The sequence below is a fragment of the Prinia subflava genome, chromosome 4, assembly GCF_021018805.1.
Source record: "Prinia subflava isolate CZ2003 ecotype Zambia chromosome 4, Cam_Psub_1.2, whole genome shotgun sequence".
NCBI classification, from domain to species: Eukaryota; Metazoa; Chordata; class Aves; order Passeriformes; family Cisticolidae; genus Prinia; species Prinia subflava.
The window spans coordinates 18,184,068-18,200,646 of NC_086250.1; the positions used below are offsets into that span (position 1 = coordinate 18,184,068).

Below are 16,579 nucleotides of genomic sequence, written 5' to 3' on the forward strand. Positions count from 1 at the left end.
CAGATAAGGTATTTCTTAGGTAAATTACTCTCTTTTCTTTCTTTGTAGGAAAGTCTTAAAATGGTTGCAGCCAAGCATGGGTACATTCTGTTCAGCTCCTTGCTAGAGGTAAGGACACAAGAGACAGGAGCCGTTGGGCAAAGGTTGCAAACAGCTTTTTTTGAAGACAAAAGCGCACACACACAGCACATGGCATCGCTGGCAGGATTCTCTTCAGGAGAACTGAAAGGCTCACAATACAGTACACAGCAACCCTGCTCACCCCCAGGCACACTCCCCCAGAGGCTGGGGGATGTGAAGCAGCCACCTTTCCCTTCCCCACTCAGCTGTCTTATTGTATATCAAGCTCAACTCATGCATCTGGTTTTTAAAGTCAAGGTATTTGCAGGCTGGTGACCAGGCAGCCTTCAGGGACCATGCCCCAGTTACACCTGACACTCACCCCACAGGGTCAGTGTCACTCTGGACAGAACATTAATCTTCTGCCCCATTTTTTTGCTGTGTTGCAGAAGAACAACCTGCTCGGGCTGATCAACGACCCCATTCACAAACCCGTCACGCTCTTCTGGCCCACCGACACAGCCATCCGGGGGCTGCCACAGGAGCAGCAGGACTTCCTCTTCAAGAAGTCCAATACCGACAAGCTGGTGCAGTACCTCAAATTCCACGTTGTCCGTGATGCTGCGGTAAGCCCTTGCGTTTTGGGAGGGTTCTCACAGCCAAAACATGCAAGCCCAGACATGCATCTCCCCTTTTCTTTCCCAGGTGTTGGCCTACCAGCTCCCCAGCTCCACCTCACTGAAGACCCTGCAGGGCTCCAGCCTCAGCGTGAGCTGTGGGGATAACGGGGAGATTGTAAGTGTTCACTCTGCTGGCATATTTATTGCTCATTCCTGCTGCAGGATCTGCTCCTGCAGACCACACTCTGCCTTTGCACAGCCCCCAGGGAGGGTCAGTGGCACCAAAACTCCTACATGCCAAGACTGACACCAACAGATTCAGAAAACTATATGATTTTCAGGACTTTTGGAGCTGTCATTTGCTCTGTTGTAAGGTGCTATTTGTTCAAAACAGCTCTCAGCCACTTTGAAACTGAAATACCAGCACATTTAAACTTCTACAATACCACTAAGTGCAAAACCACTAAGATCAGCCTGGCTTTGGACCCCATGAATGCAGCATCTGCATGCAAACTCTAGTGTGTAAGCACTTCCAAGCTAAAGTTGCAGGCACGCACACAGCCTAATAAACCAGAACAATATCACATTTTTCTTTGCAAATGTATCAGACAATACCTGGCAAGCAGTTAAGTCCAAATATACATAAGACAAACATGTGAGCATAGGACTGGCATATTCCATCCTCTTCAGAAAAGAAAGATATCACAGAATCATTGAATGGTTTGGGTTTCAAGGAGCCTTGAGGATCATCTTGTTCCAACCCCCCTGTTATGAACAGTGACACCTTACAGAGTTCAAGTTGCTCAAAGTCCCATTCAACCTGGCTATGAACACTTCCAAGGATGGGGCATCCCACAGCTCTCTGGGCAACTTCTTCCACTGTCTCAGCAACCTCACAGTAAAGAATTTCTTCCTAAATCCACCTTCTTTCTGTTTAAAGCCGTTAGCCCTTATCTTATTATAACATGCCCTTGCTAAAAATCCTTCTCCAACTCTCACATTATCCTCTCTTAGGGACTTCAAGGTGTGCTAGGGTCGCCCTGAGGCCTTCTCCCAACTGAACAGCCCCAGCTGTCTCAGCCTGTCTTCATAGGAGAGGTGCTCCAGCCGTCTGAGTACCTTAATGGCCCTCCTCTGGACTTGTTCCAGCAGGTCCACATCCTTCCTGTGTTGGGAGCCCCAGAGCAGGACACATTACTCCAGACACACATCTGCCCATAGGAAAAGAAGCCCTAAAACTGGGCTCAAGCCCCTATAGCCACCAATTTACTTACAGCATAGTCTGACCTTGCCCCAAGAGCATTCCCACAGAGATCAGGAACCCAAGGAGGAGCAGCTCATGACTTGCCATGTCCTGCTCTCCCCATCCCATCTCCCAGGGCGCCCTTTTCCTGAACGACGGGCAGTGCAAGGTGGTGCAGCGGCAGCTGGAGTTTGACGGCGGCATCGCCTACGGGATCAACTGCCTGCTGACAGAGCCCAGCCTGGGGGGCCGCTGCGACAGCTTCCTCACCGTGGAGTTCATGGTGAGTGCCCCTCTCGGGCCCCTCACCCCGACAGTCACACAGCCCAGGGGCCAACGTCCAGTGTTGGGAAGGATTTTAAGAATATGAAACCTATAATTGAAGTAGAAATGAAGGCAAACTTCAAGATGTAAGATGCCAAGCTGTTAGCTACTGAACAACTGGAAAACAATGGTTTGGCCTGTTGAAGGAGAATCTCTCTTGACTGAACAATACCCTCGGCAAATAAAGGGATGCCAAGGGTCCAAAGGTTGGGGAAACCCTGCCGACGGGGCAGGGAAGAAAAAAGGAGTCTAGAAACTAGCTTTTAGAGTTTAAAATGTAACATGATATGGTAATGTAGTACTTCTAATAGGCTGTATGTAGATTCTACAGGATCTGTGTCTTTTACTGGTTGGATGATGGTAAATTAGCATATTCAAGACAAAAAGAGATATAATGTAATGTAACAAGAACTTAGGCATCTTCTTCATCTTTCTCCTTCTCTCTCTCTTGCTCTGTCTCTCTTGGGCACGCTTCTAGCTGTGGCTGGCAGCTTTAAGCAGAGGTCTTGTACTCACGACCCTATGCAATAAACTGCATGTTTCAAGAGCTGCCCAGACTCCAGAGATATCTCGTGACCGTCCCTGAATCTCCTACAATCCACCCTTGCTGGGGTAACACTCCCTGCAGCTCTGGCACTCCTGCGAGCAAACCCCACTGTACCAGCACATCTGCTGCACTGGTTAGGGAGAAATTAAGAAGTGCAGAACAATGCCTCAGAGGTGCACAACAGAAATCCTGTATCCACATGAAGCAGCACATAGGACAAGTGCTTCCACTTCAGACCATTTTAAAAAAGCAGCTTACACATGCAAGCAAAAGTTTGAGCAAAGACAAATCTTTCTGGCATGCTTTTAAATTAGTGGAAGTTCACACTACATATTTGTGGGTAGAGATCACATTTACAAAGTTCCCTATTAAAAGAGAACAGCATTGCTACTCCAGCATCACAGGGTATGAGGGACACAAGACAGAGAACTGCCTACTCTATCTCAGACTCTGACATTTCTTGTTCTAACACACCTGAACAGGCACAGTTAGCGTGGAGGAAGTTTCCTCCATGGACTTTGATGGGTCCCACAAATGGGAAGTTTTGAAAGTCATCTTCAAATAGTTTCAAGGCCAAGTTTACTTCACTTTAATTTGAAAGTATGAAAAAAATTCCTAGAAGTCAAAGAGCTTTTAGGTAGTCAGTCTTTAAAAGAGCTTACTGGAATATGTATTTCAATTATCAAACCAACAATTATGTATATCCCATCTGCTCAAGTTGCCTTTTGTTTATGATGTCATTAAATGAAATTAAATATACATCATTTCCTCAAATTTCATCAGCACTTCCTGAGAAACAAATATTTTTCTGTGCTCCAAATCAGATATCCAGGTCTGATACAGATCACATCAATACTTGTTTGAAGAACATTCATCTCTTCCCTCCTTCTTTAAATCCAGAGCAGTTTCCTATTCCAGTACTTATATTCCAGTATCAAAACTATTTTCTTATATTTTTCAGCACTAAATTATTGCAACTATTTTGTTGTCACTCTTCTCTCTTGTTTCTCCAGAGTTTTCTCTTTTAATTTTTAAGTGCAATAAGCTTTACCTTTTCTCTGTTCATCTTTTCTGCTCTCATAAAACAGACCTGTTGTCCAAATCAAATGGCCTTTTTTAAGCATTATTTTAATATACTTTTCTTTTTTCCCTTTTCCAGGGGCATTGTGGTAGCTGTTTCAGCAACTCTAAATGCCCTCCAGGGACAAAACCAAAGGTAAAACATTCAAATCTCACATGCAAGCAGTCTAGCATGCTCTTCTCTGTACTTCACACCTGCAAATCAGAAAAAGTTTCTTAGAATAAATAAAAGGAAAACCTTTGACAATGCTACCACACTGTTAAGTGATAAAGCTGTCCCTGGGCAAACACCCAGGCACTGGTGGTGGGGGATGCTTGTTGGTCTCACACAGCATCCACTGTAAAAGTGCTTCAGCTGACTCCAGAGCAGCCCCTGCACTCTCAGGAATGGTGCTTAGCGTGTCAGGAATCAGCGGGTGGGGGTCTCACATCCACACTCTTCACTCATCACATTTTGATTCCATGTAGATCAGAAATCACAATTTAGAGAAAAAAGAAACAAACTCCTGGCAGCACTCATTCCCCTGTGTCCTTCCCCCTCCTCTCTCTGTGCTGACACGTGGGACACGCAGGAAGGAACCCAGTGGTGCACCTACGAGTCCTACGGGCTGCGGAGGGATGGCTGCCGTAGGAACTGCTCCATGGTCATCCACACAGCCAAGTGCTGCAAGGGCTACTTCGGGCCAGACTGCCAAGGTAGGAGTCCCACCCCCATGGCCATCCTGTGCCCTCCCCTTCCCCAGCTGGGTAGTGCCCAGCAGGCAGATCTGGGAGAATTGGGATAAGGGGCATGAGGAGAGACCAGCTGCAAGATGAGGGAACTTGGTTGCAAGTGCTGAAGAGCACAAAATGTTAACTGCTCCTTCAATTCAGATTATCACTTCACATTTAGAGCACGGTTTAAACTCCATACTAGTAGCAGGTGAGTGCTACAGGGAATAAAGGCTGTCCTGCTGAACAGGTCACCAGCTGAGAGTCCTTTAAACACGGGCTCAGGTTCACACAGCAACACCAGCACACACCTGAGAACCAGTGCATAACTGCTCAGCTACAGGCAAGTGCACTCATCGCACAGTAAGCTCAGAAGTCGTAGTTCTGAACAGGTGGAGATGATTTGGGAGGCTCCATCTCAGCACTTTGTTAGCTTAGACACTTCCAAACTGTTCTTCACCTGCAAGCCCTGCAGGGTAACAGTACCTAGGCCCCCACCAGGACACACAGGGTCACCATCCAGGTCAGGATCTCTGCTGGCAGGTGGGTCCAGCCACACATAGCCCTGCCAGCTTGCTCTGTCCCAGTTTCACAGACAGATACATGCAGATCCCATCCCATTTTGGCCAGCTCAGCCTGAGCTGCCCTTTGGGGTCACCCTGACAGCACATAAAGAGACACACAAGAAAGGCTCGATTTGGGCAGTGCCATTCACAGGTAGGGGTGAATGAGCAAGCACCCAGATAACAGCATCCACATGTCAGAGCTGGAAGGATCCTCAACACCCTTCTGATGGGAGCTATGGCAGTGTGTCATGGAATTTAGAGCATGAGGCTCGCCATAGGCATAAATGTCACAGCCACTTTTACACACCTCAAGAGAGAAGCATTTACAGGCATTCCCTGCTCAATGACTTTTACAGAACACTAGGTAACCAACGATGACAATGAATAAACATGCACATGAGCTAAAGAGCCGCTTTTCTTTTTCAACCTTTCAGCTTGCCCAGGGGGTGCAGAGACTCCATGCCACGGCCACGGCTCCTGTGACGATGGGTACACGGGGACAGGGGAGTGCCTGTGTGACGGTGGCTTCAACGGGACCTCGTGTGAGCTGTGCTTGCCAGGCAGATACGGCTTCACCTGCAGGCGTATGTTTGAGCTCCCTTTTCTTATCCATGCCCACATCAAGCCTTAACGGTTCTGGCAGCAACAAGTTTCTAAGGAATGCTTCCCTCAACACCAGCATTTTTCCTGGGTGCCTCCTCACGCCAGGAGATGGCACAAGGTCTCAGAAGGGAGGAGGAGAAGAGCAGGTGCAGAGGCTACAAAGCTGCATCTGCACAGGGCCTCCTACTCTTACACAGTACATCAGTAACAGAACAGAAGCAGGGCCTCCAGCAACAAGTAGTTGTAGCTACAGCACAGCTTTCTCCTCCATCCCCATAAAGCTTCAGAGAGCATTTTAGCAACATGGTGTCTCAAGGAATGCAGGAGGCCGAGCCCACGCACTACTTCTGCAGAGAAGGAAAAGGACGCCAAGATGAGGGCTGTTTGCAAAGAGGGACAGCCAAGCAACTGCTCACAAAATCCACCTCTCTGTGGCTGTAAATGTAAACTAGGTGGGAGCAGGATCAATATCTCCCTTTAAACTTAAATGTTTTCCTGACATAAAGCCTTCAGATAAGAAGTTACAACGTTAGTGCTTCCGTCCTAACCCCATGCACCTGTACTGCTCCTGAGGCACACAGGATGGGCTGTACAGGCAACACAACAGGCTTGCACACAGATTCTCAGGATTATGCCTACCTACAATTTAAATACCAACACTTTATAGCACACCATAGCATAAAGTGTATCAGCCATTAACTTGAAATCAAATTATGAAATTTAAAAGAAAAAAGGCTTATAGCCTGTTCCTTTTGACATAGATTTAAGTCAGACAAAAATTAACTAAGCAGGTTAAATGAAAAAAAAAAAACAGCAAGAGAAGCTCCTCTTCAGCAGGACAGGTATGCAAAAAATCAGTTCCACAAATCCCACACAATTTTCTTCTCTAAACAACAATATTGCAAGAAGGATAAGGCCATAAAAGATGCTGCAGCATGACATTATAAAACAGAGAGCCATAAATAATTCTTTAAGAAGGATTTAGCATGTAAGTTATTGCAGGGCCCAAAGAGGAGAGGAAAGAACATCACCTATAGATTAAACAGACCATCACACCTCAGGTTGGAGAGCAGAAGAAGCAAAGCTTCTCCTATAAAAGGAACTGAAAGAATCCAAAAGCTTTTAGTCATGAAAATATCTGAAACCTAAAAAAAAGAAATTACAGGTAACTTGTCTACGTTTTACAGCAAAGCTTACTAGTATCATATCTGGCATCCTTACTCAGCCGGACCTTCTCCCTAACAGCAGCCAAGTACTCTCCCTCTCCACACCTTGTTTTTCTCTGGCTTCCCCACAATTAACAGCTGCTGCTCATTAGGGCTGATTTGCCTGGTTCTTCAATTCAGCCATTAACTCTTTCCTGCCACCGTTCTCTGTGGAGTTTCCTACCCCCCTGCGATGTGCAGATTCTCATTTTCATTTTCAGAGGCACATTGAACTAATGCCAATTATAAAATCATAGGACCACAGGATAATTCAGATTGGAAGAGATTTCAGAAGGTCTCTAGTCCAATACCTTTTCAAAACAGGGTCAGTTCTGAGCTCATGTTGTTCAGGATTTATCCTGTCAGGACTTGAAAACCTCCAAGGATGACAATTGCTCAAGCACTCTGGAAAGACTGGTCCTTGGCTTGACTGGCCTCATGGTGAAATACCATAAAGTTATACTCATCTAAATTATTTCTGAATAATACTGTATCTAAACTGACATGGTGATGTTTCTCTAGAGAAAGACTTTCCCACTCTGCAAGTGACCTCTGCATTTGTTTTCCAGCTTGTGAGTGCAAGAACAACGGGCAGTGCGATGAAGGATACTCGGGGACGGGACGATGTTTCTGTGGAACAGGATGGACTGGCCGGCTGTGCGAAACCAAGCTAGGTCTGCCTGCTCTCGCCAGACTCTGCCCATGGAGCTATGGGTTAAAACTTCTTGCAGTTCAACAGAACGTTTCCATAGAAAAGACAGAAAGGGTTAATAAATGTCAGGAGCCATCTCAGAGCACTTAGGGATCCTGCTCTGGACTGAGGGCAACTCCCCTCACCCCACTTCTCCTCTTTCATGATATGGCATTATCAGTTCCTGCCTCCCCTGTGGAGGGGCTCTGGGCTGGGGCAGTCAAAAAATAAAATTCTTACAGGTTTTCCAGTTAGCCAGACCAGTATGAAGGCTTCTCATTCTGCATGAAACAAGAGCACTGGTACCAGAGCTCTTTGATTCCAGCTCTCCTGCCTTCCCTGCAGCTCTGCCGCCAGTGTGCTCCCCTAGCTGCTCAGCCAACGCCATCTGCACAGAGAACAACACGTGCCAGTGCAAGCCCTTGTACAATGGGGACGGGATCACCTGCACAGGTGAGCTCCCACCCCCACTCACAGCCAGGAGGCAGCTTCTTCCCTCTTGCACATGCACTGGAATGCAGTCACTGCCCACCAGGAAATCTTTCCTATCCAACCTAAAATCTTCCACTGTGCAGCAGCTGGAGCAAATTTAGGGTACACAGAGTTCAGGTTTTTCTAAATCAGAAGGCTGACTTCTCCAGGCTTTTCCAAGTAGGACCGTGGGCAACAAGAGCACTTCATTCAAGCATTGAAGACAGCAGGGTTCTAAGCTGGGTTCCCTCGGAGGATTTACAGTGGGACACAAAGATATCAAAGGGGTTTTCCAAAGAAAACGATTCAATTCTTTTATGACTGTAGGCAAGGCATTTCCCTGGTAACACTGCTACAGAGAGAGTTGCTCTTTCTCAGCTAGGTGTCTTACATCTTTCAAAGTCAACCTGGCCAGAAATCTGAGGGTTGGTACCATGTCTCCTGAATCAAGAACATCCTGACAAGGCCTTCAGAGCCCTAAGGAACAGACTACTGACAGAAAGTCAGTAATGCCTCAGGAAAAAGAAACAGCTGATTATTTTTTTTTCCCCAAACAAGTATTCTAGTATTTCTAGTGTGAAAGGACTGGCAATGGTTTGTCTTTAGGAAGAAAATCCTCTTTAAAAGCAGACTTTACTCACTTGGTTTTTTTCCCCCTGCAGCTGCAGAACTTTGCAAACAAAACAATGGTGGGTGCCACAAGGCAGCCGGATGCACACAGCATGGGGTGAAAGTCTTCTGTACCTGCCAGAAGGGATACAAGGGAGATGGATTTACCTGCCTTCCAATAAATCCTTGTGCTGATGGGTTCAATGGAGGCTGCCATGAGCATGCCATCTGCATTGTCATTGGACCTGTAAGTTGAATGATTTCGGTCCCCAGCAGGGAAGGCTGAAGAGTTTCTCCGTGGTGCCAGCAGAAGTCTCCTCTGGCTGGATCACACTCTGTATCCCTCTAAATCCCTGTTTTCCAAAACCAACTTTACTCAGCTCCAACCTACTTTCCCCATCAGTTTGGTATGCTTTCAGCTGAAGGCTGAGAAACAGTTTGACATCTTTGCTCTGGGGAATGGGGTAATGCAGAGGCTGGGATGATTTGCACATGTAGTCTTTCTGTCCCAATCTTAGCTCTCCCTAACTGTCTATCCTTATTTGCAGCATGATTTTTTTGGATTAAATTAAATACATTTTGGAAGATAAACAAAGGGATAGCTGGGAGAATAGTGTCACTTGATTGCTTGAACTCAACTTAAAAAGCTCTGCAGCGACATGACACAAATTCCATGACCCACATAGTCAGTGTGGTTAGGGAAAGATTGTGAAGGTGACTTGATCCAGCATTTGTCCTGGTGCTTGCAGGATCACTTCTCCATTCTATTTTGGTGTCTTGCCTGAGCTGCCTTCCAGGAGCAATCTAGAAAAGTCTTGCTGATAATCCATTCCAGCTGTCAACCATCACAATCCCTGGATGTCACCACTTGGTTTATAGTTCTCATTTATAACTAGCAGTGGGCTGTTAAATTCCATGCTTGCTTCCATGCCCAGTTATTTAAATATCATTTTAATATGTTTGCCATCCGTTTTTGTGAATTATGTGTCATATAAACCTCCAGTGCATGTTATTAACTTTGTGGATGAAATTTCTGGTGTTAATTCAGCAAAGCACCTAAGTACGTGTGCAAACGTTTGGCATAGTTGTTAGTAGCAACTTTTCTGTTTGTCCATTCCTGCTTGTACCAAGTGAAAATTCCTCAACAGTTCAGAATGTTGCCTGAAACACCAGTTTGGTGTCAGCTAAATGCTTGTCTTGGCCTTTTTCCTTCTCTCCCTGGGCAGGACAGACGTAAGTGCGAGTGTAAAAACAACTACATTGGTGATGGGCTGAACTGCTCTGTGCTGCAGCTGCCCCTGGACCGCTGCCTGCAGGACAACGGGCAGTGCCACCCCGACGCCGACTGCGCCGACCTGCACTTCCAAGGTGAGGAGGGCACATCCTGCACACCACCAGCGACCCGGAGCTGAAAGCTCACTCAGGCCTCTACCTAATGTCCCCATGAAACAATGAGCAATTGTGAGTGAATGTATGTACCTGTAGATTCACGAGGCAATGTGTGAAGGCATTCCAGGTAGGAATGTTACCCCTGAGGAGTCAATCTGCTCTAATTACATTTCACAAAATCCACGGGTGTGTGTACTGCACAGCTGACTGTGCCACGGCAGGGAAGCCCCTCCAGGAAGAGCTGTTCCTCCTCTCTCTCTGCAGACACCACGGTGGGGGTGTTCCACCTGCGGTCCCCCGTGGGACAGTACAGGATGACGTACGAGCAGGCCAGGGAGGCCTGTGCCAATGAGTCTGCCACCATCGCTAGCTACAACCAGCTGCTGTATGCACAGAAGGTGAGGAGCCCTCGGAGGGAGGGCATCCCCAGATAGGACCCAGACACAGAGTAGATGGAGAAGGAGGAGCAAGGGGGCTGATCTGTGCTAATAAGCACCATTTTCCCTCCTTTCTTTCACCCCTTGCCCCACGGTAAGTTTGGCTGGGAGCAGTTTTCTGACTTTTTATTGGTTTCATGCCTGTTCACACAGAACTGAAACCACTTGCCAACTTCTCGTTTCCAGTGATGCTGGGGTGAGAGGTTGAGTTAGACTTTCGGAGTGTTTTCAGGGGAATTTAAATATTGACACTTCTTAAATAAATGTACACTTCAGAATGATGCTTAATTTATTTCTTTAAAGTAAGCCTCCAGAAATCTTTATTCCCAAATGCTGCTAACAGACCCATTTCCATATTGCCTCCCTTGAGCACATTATAGACAAAATATGGCTGATGTCAGTATGATGAGCATCTCAGCTTGGGCTTACAAAATTTGTTTTAGCAGAATGGGTCAGACTGACTGTCTCTGTCTGACTGTCTCTGTCTGGCTCCTTTCAACTACAGAGGGAAGAAAGACTCTCACTGCTTTGAGACACCTTTAGCTAAATGTGGGGCTGGACTGGTGCTGGCAGGGCAGGTGCTGCCTGAGTGCCCCAGGGGATCTGTTCATTCCATATGCAATTCCCCAGTCCCACCACCCAGCTTTTCCCCTGAGTTTTCCCTTCTGGCTGTGCTGACCACAGGCAAGGTACCACTTGTGCTCTGCTGGCTGGCTAGATGGTGGAAGAGTGGGCTACCCCACCGGCTTCTCCTCCCCAAACTGCGGCTCCGGATACGTCGGCATCGTGGACTACGGAAGAAGAGCCAATCTGAGCGAAACCTGGGATGTTTTCTGCTACAGGGAGAAAGGTAAGGGGGTCCTTTGCCTCATCCCTCTGTGAAAATGAGAGTGGCAGCCCAGATTTTGGTTCCTTCCATCACAGGCTCCTAGATAACACTGCAAGAAACTGACTCTTTTATAACTTTAATAAAAAAACCCTAACCTGGTGCTTACTAGTAGTTATTCAGGCACAGGGCAGCCTAAAGCTTTCTTGGAAAGGGTGTTTGCCTATACAGCTCTCCCTGTTTGTGCCTTTCAGATGTGAACTGCACCTGCAAGCCAGGCTACGTGGGGGATGGCATCTCCTGTAGTGGGAACCTGCTGCAAGTGCTGATGTCCTTCCCAACAGTGACAAACTTCCTGTCGGTAGGAGCCAAGGCTGGGGCGGGAGGGAAGCAAAGCAGGCCCTGAGTGTTGTATCCAGGATGTGCTTTACTAGCCCAGCACACACAGGCAATAGCAACAAACCAGTGAAGAAAGTCCAAGTGGTCTAAATCTGCACCTGTCTGGTCTGAATCCAAACCAGAACTCAGTTACTACATCTTTAATTACATCCTCCAAAGAAGTTTCTGGGTTTTAAAATTCAGTTGGAATTAAAAGCCTGGTGCAACTTTAGCTTAAAGGAGACAGCACAACTTTTAAAGCATCACAAGGAGCACTGTGCTTTGGAGTATCATTGAATTGCTACAGAGTAAAGGCAAAATGTTAAGAGTTCCTTACTTGTCACTACTCAGAACAGCACTGTATGTATCAGCAGCCTCAAAGACAACAAGGACCCAATGTCAGCAAATCAGTTTAATATGTACTTATCAAATTAGCTCCAGCAGTTGGAGCTGGGTTTTGAATACATACTTCCTTTGGAAAGTCACTCCAGAGCTGCTTCATGGCTAATAACAGAGAGTTCCTTTGTTGTCATCTACACAGTGTCATCTTTTCTGCTCTCTGCACAGGAGTGCACAGTTGCTCTCTAGTAAAGCTGGGTTTTGTTTCTGCCAGGACATCATGGCTTACTCCAACAGCTCTAGGAAGGGGAGAGAGTTCCTGCAGTACCTCACAGACCTGTCAGTGCATGCCACTCTCTTTGCTCCCAACGACAGTGGGTTAAAGGAAAATGAGGTCAGGTTTTTTTTCTTTTTTTTCCCTCCTTTTTCTAACAACACTTCTTAAACAGCTATTATGGGTTTCTGCATCCCATTGAAATTTAAGCTTCGAAAAATAATCTTACTATGATGTGACTTCTGCTTTACCCCATATAATTTAAACTGTGCTCACAAAAGCACAAAATGTCTCAAAAAGACATTAATTCATTATTTCCATTTCCCTTCCATAGTTAGGGGTGCAAGATTATTGAGTGTTCAAGTCACTACAGAGACTTTTCCATCAGGGATTTTAGTAACCCTGTTATGAAGGAGGCTGCCTGAGATGAAATCTGCTCTAGCTCATTAGCATGGAGCACAGTTATTTGAAGAAAGCAGCACACAGCTTTGGTATTTCCCACAAATACATTAAAGGCATCCATTCCAAGCTTCACTTCTATGCTTATCCCTTTTATTCTTTCTTTCCTTCCATCAATCAAACACTGTGTCAAATAATTCACAAGGGTTCATGCATTGATTCGCATCTTCAAGCTGTTTGGAATATCTCTGAGTCTCAACATTTTAGATCATCCTACAGAGGAGTAAAATCCTTTGTCCCACCGGAATCAAGGTCCTGCCTGCTGCAGTCAGCCATCAGAGGCCAGCAGGGACAGAATGTCCCACCGCTCCCATGCAGATTTCCCAATAACTACTAATGTTGCTGCACTTGCTGCAGGATTAATAGCAGAGGGGGGAAAAAGGTCACAGGCACATAGCTTACTAATAAATCCAAAGGATTAATGAGATCCATTAACACTCCTTGTATTTTGCCCTGATTTGCAGACACTTTCTGGGAGAGACATTGAGTATCACTTATCTAATGCCAATATAATGTTTTATGAGGACTTGACCAATGGAACCATCCTTCTAAATCGTCTAGGGAAAAAACTCCTCATCACAAACACTGGGGGCCAGGAACATCAAGTCCCCACTGCTGATCAGGTACCTCTGTAATAAATATCTCATCTTTGTGCTCTTCCTCCTCTTGTGCTATACCCTGTAACCAAGTGACACATTGATCTGGAGGGCATTTTGATAAGGTTAGAGTGGGCAGCAATGAGAGACTGAGTTCAGAATGTTCTTTCCTGTCCAGAGACTTCAGGATAGCAGCTGTCAAACTGCAAATTTGCAAGCTTGCAAATGGACATCTCTTACCTGCAAAACCCAAAGGAAGCTGTTGAAGTGGCTTTCAGGAATGGAAAAATGGGGATAGGGACTTCATTTAACTCCTCTCTCATCTTGGTAGGATTATGAGAGGTGGCTGTGTGATAGGTGAAGAGATGAAAGCAGCAGCTTATCATTAAAAAAGATGTTGGAATTTGTAAAGTTCCTTGGTAACTTTCTGGGAGCAGCAGGAGACACCAACAGAGCCTTGCTCAAAGCAAGCAAACTCCAGCCAGCAAACTTGACTGGCAAGTGGCACCCTCCACAGTGAAAGTGGCTGCCTGGCACTCAGGAATAACAGCACTTCTAGGCAGAGCTTGGCAACTTCACAAAGATCACAAAAGCCTTCAATTAGAAATTTAAAAAAAAAATGACAGAGCAACATGAAGGCGACATGCAAGTAGTGATGATGGCTACTTCATGCACAGGAGAACCGTGACCAGCCAGGGGCCATCCCAGGCTGATGTCCAGGGAGGCAGCAGTGTAACTTTCCATGGGTTTTATTTTGGGCTTTTTCTCTCTGGGTGTCAGCAACTGAGGTGGGGAAACCATCTCAACCTCAATTTCAGTACCAAAGGGAGAAGGGTCAGAGCTCAGCTCTCATTCCTCCTTTTCCTGGCAGAGCGAGATCCGATATGTGGACAGAAGTGCCATTGTCGAGTGGGACATAATTGCTTCCAACGGGATAATCCACATCATTTCAGAGCCTTTAAAGGCTCCATCAGAACCTGTAAGTACATAGTGATTCAGGTTCTTGGGGTGGTGGAGAGGTAACTTGGTATTATTTTACCCTAATCTCATTGCTGACATTTGTATAGTCCCAGTTTCCCTGACATATATGCAGCTTCCAGCTTAAAAGGTTACTTTCAAAGAGAATTAGAAGTTGAAAACCAGGTAGCAGTGATACCAAAAATTTGTCTGAAAACTTTCTTCCCACAGTTATAAATTTGTTTTCTTTATATAAAATAATGGAGTTCATGTACATAACAGAGATTTTTAAAAGCTCCATTTTAGTTTTTCTACTTTCAAGCTTCTAAGGCACTTTGTTTACTCTTGCCTTGGCATTCATTCCCATCCAAAACAACAAGGTGTTTTGAAAATAGATATCTTTTGCCTACATGAATTCCTGCAAAGCTCCCAGTTATCCAGCTGTCTCCTTGGCCCACAAGGTTTAGTGATGGGCTTGGCAGTGCTGGGTGAACAGATGGAGCCAAACATCTATTTCAACATAAACGGTTCTGTGATTCTATCAAAAGACCACATTTAATTGTCTCTAGGGAACACCTACCAGGAAACCCAAGCACAAGAACAGCTCAGGACCAGAGCACATCTCAAAGGGACACTGCATGTGCCTGTGTGCTCTAAGCTGACCAGTGCCTACCCATAGCTCACTCACCCTCTCCCTTGCTTTCCAGGCTCCTCTCCATGCCAGTACTGGGACAGGAATATTCTTTGGCATCTGTCTAGTTACTGGAATTGTGGCTCTTATTGGATATTCTTACCTCAGGTTCAGGAAGAAAAACATAGGCTTCCAGCACTTCAAGGTAGGTGGCAGGTGGGAACATGAAGCAGGGGGGAACAACTGTGCTTCCCAAATTCACAGCTTTCAGTTTCTCCACACATTTTGTTAAGCTAGAAACATTCCTGATTGCGTCACACTTTAGCTGTTCAGACTGAGGCACAGAGACAGTGGGGAAGGCTCACATGCCTGCCTTGGGCATGAGCTTACTTTTGCCCCCAGACCTCTCCACCCAAGTGTCTGCTCACACTTCCAACACCAAGGACTGGCCCAAAGCTAATTTAACTACACCACAGCAGTGCAGAAGTCCTTGCCTCCACAGAAAGCTCACCCCTAAGGATGCAAGGTATTAGAACAACTGAAAGGGCACCTGTTCTCCCCCTCCACTACTATTAATTTTGTTATTCTGGAGACTGAAACATTTCATAGGAAAAAGGCCAGATCCAACAGACAAACAAATTGAAACGCCTGTAGGATTGAAAAGTGCAGGTTTTTATACTGATGCACTTTCATGCTTGATTTTTCTTAGCTAATTTTGCTAGCAACACAAAGATGCAAAACCAGTCAGCAACAGCCAAACTATAGAGATGAGGGACGAGGAAAAAAAGTTAAAAAATACACAAGAACAAACCCAAAAGAAAGCCTACCTAGAAGTGAACAGAAATCTCTCCCTGTTCTAGTCCCTGCATATAATGTCAATCATCTTGTAGAAACAAAACCCAGTAGCCAAGAGCCAGAGGAAACACTTCTATCTTTAAATAGTTTCAATGAGAGTCCTCAAGACTAACCAGGTACTTCTTACCCCAAGCACCATTTCCGGGCCACACTTCCTCTCCCATTTTTGCTGAGGCTTAAAAATAAGAAGGGAGAGGAGAAGAGATACAAGTGTTAAGTGACCTGAGATAAAACAACAACCAAAACCACAGCTCACGCCCAGAGACAGATTTAGAAGATAAAGCCAGTTGAATCACAACACTGCACCAGCTGGTAGGGAAGCTCAAGTGCCCCACTTAATGCACAGGGGGAAGCGGATGAAATTTAAGCAAGTTTGTGTGCTTTTGTGTAGTCAAAAGATGACACTGACACATCACTGGACAAGTCACGGCCTTCAAATATCACCAACCCTTCATATGAAAGTTCTTCAACACTGACTTCACCAGAACCTGCTTACGATCTTTTCTCAGTAAGTATTCATTTTGATTTGAGATTGAGACACTACTGATAAAATGGTAAGAGGGAACGACTTTATAAAACAAAAATGTTTAGTTGGAAAAGAAAAATTAATTCAAGAAACCGGCATTTGAGTTCCTGGCTCTCCTGTGTCCCCCTACTTGAAATTGGGTTGCCTCACCTGTAGTAAAATTGAAGCTGTGGTCAACAGCT

General features: G+C 45.7%; 1 protein-coding gene across 1 annotated transcript in view; it reads left to right on the forward strand.

Annotated features, from left to right (window-relative positions):
* STAB2 (stabilin 2) overlaps positions 1-16,579 on the forward strand; it is a 77,714-nt gene that overhangs the window by 58,231 nt on the left and 2,904 nt on the right. The window contains 19 exon segments of the mRNA XM_063394861.1: positions 20-108; positions 510-686; positions 766-855; positions 2,060-2,206; positions 3,954-4,010; positions 4,447-4,570; positions 5,586-5,735; positions 7,529-7,633; positions 7,996-8,103; positions 8,784-8,977; positions 9,957-10,098; positions 10,384-10,517; positions 11,241-11,406; positions 11,637-11,743; positions 12,374-12,493; positions 13,297-13,437; positions 14,300-14,407; positions 15,093-15,221; positions 16,263-16,379. Coding sequence (XP_063250931.1) covers positions 20-108; positions 510-686; positions 766-855; positions 2,060-2,206; positions 3,954-4,010; positions 4,447-4,570; positions 5,586-5,735; positions 7,529-7,633; positions 7,996-8,103; positions 8,784-8,977; positions 9,957-10,098; positions 10,384-10,517; positions 11,241-11,406; positions 11,637-11,743; positions 12,374-12,493; positions 13,297-13,437; positions 14,300-14,407; positions 15,093-15,221; positions 16,263-16,379 — 2,405 coding nt within the window.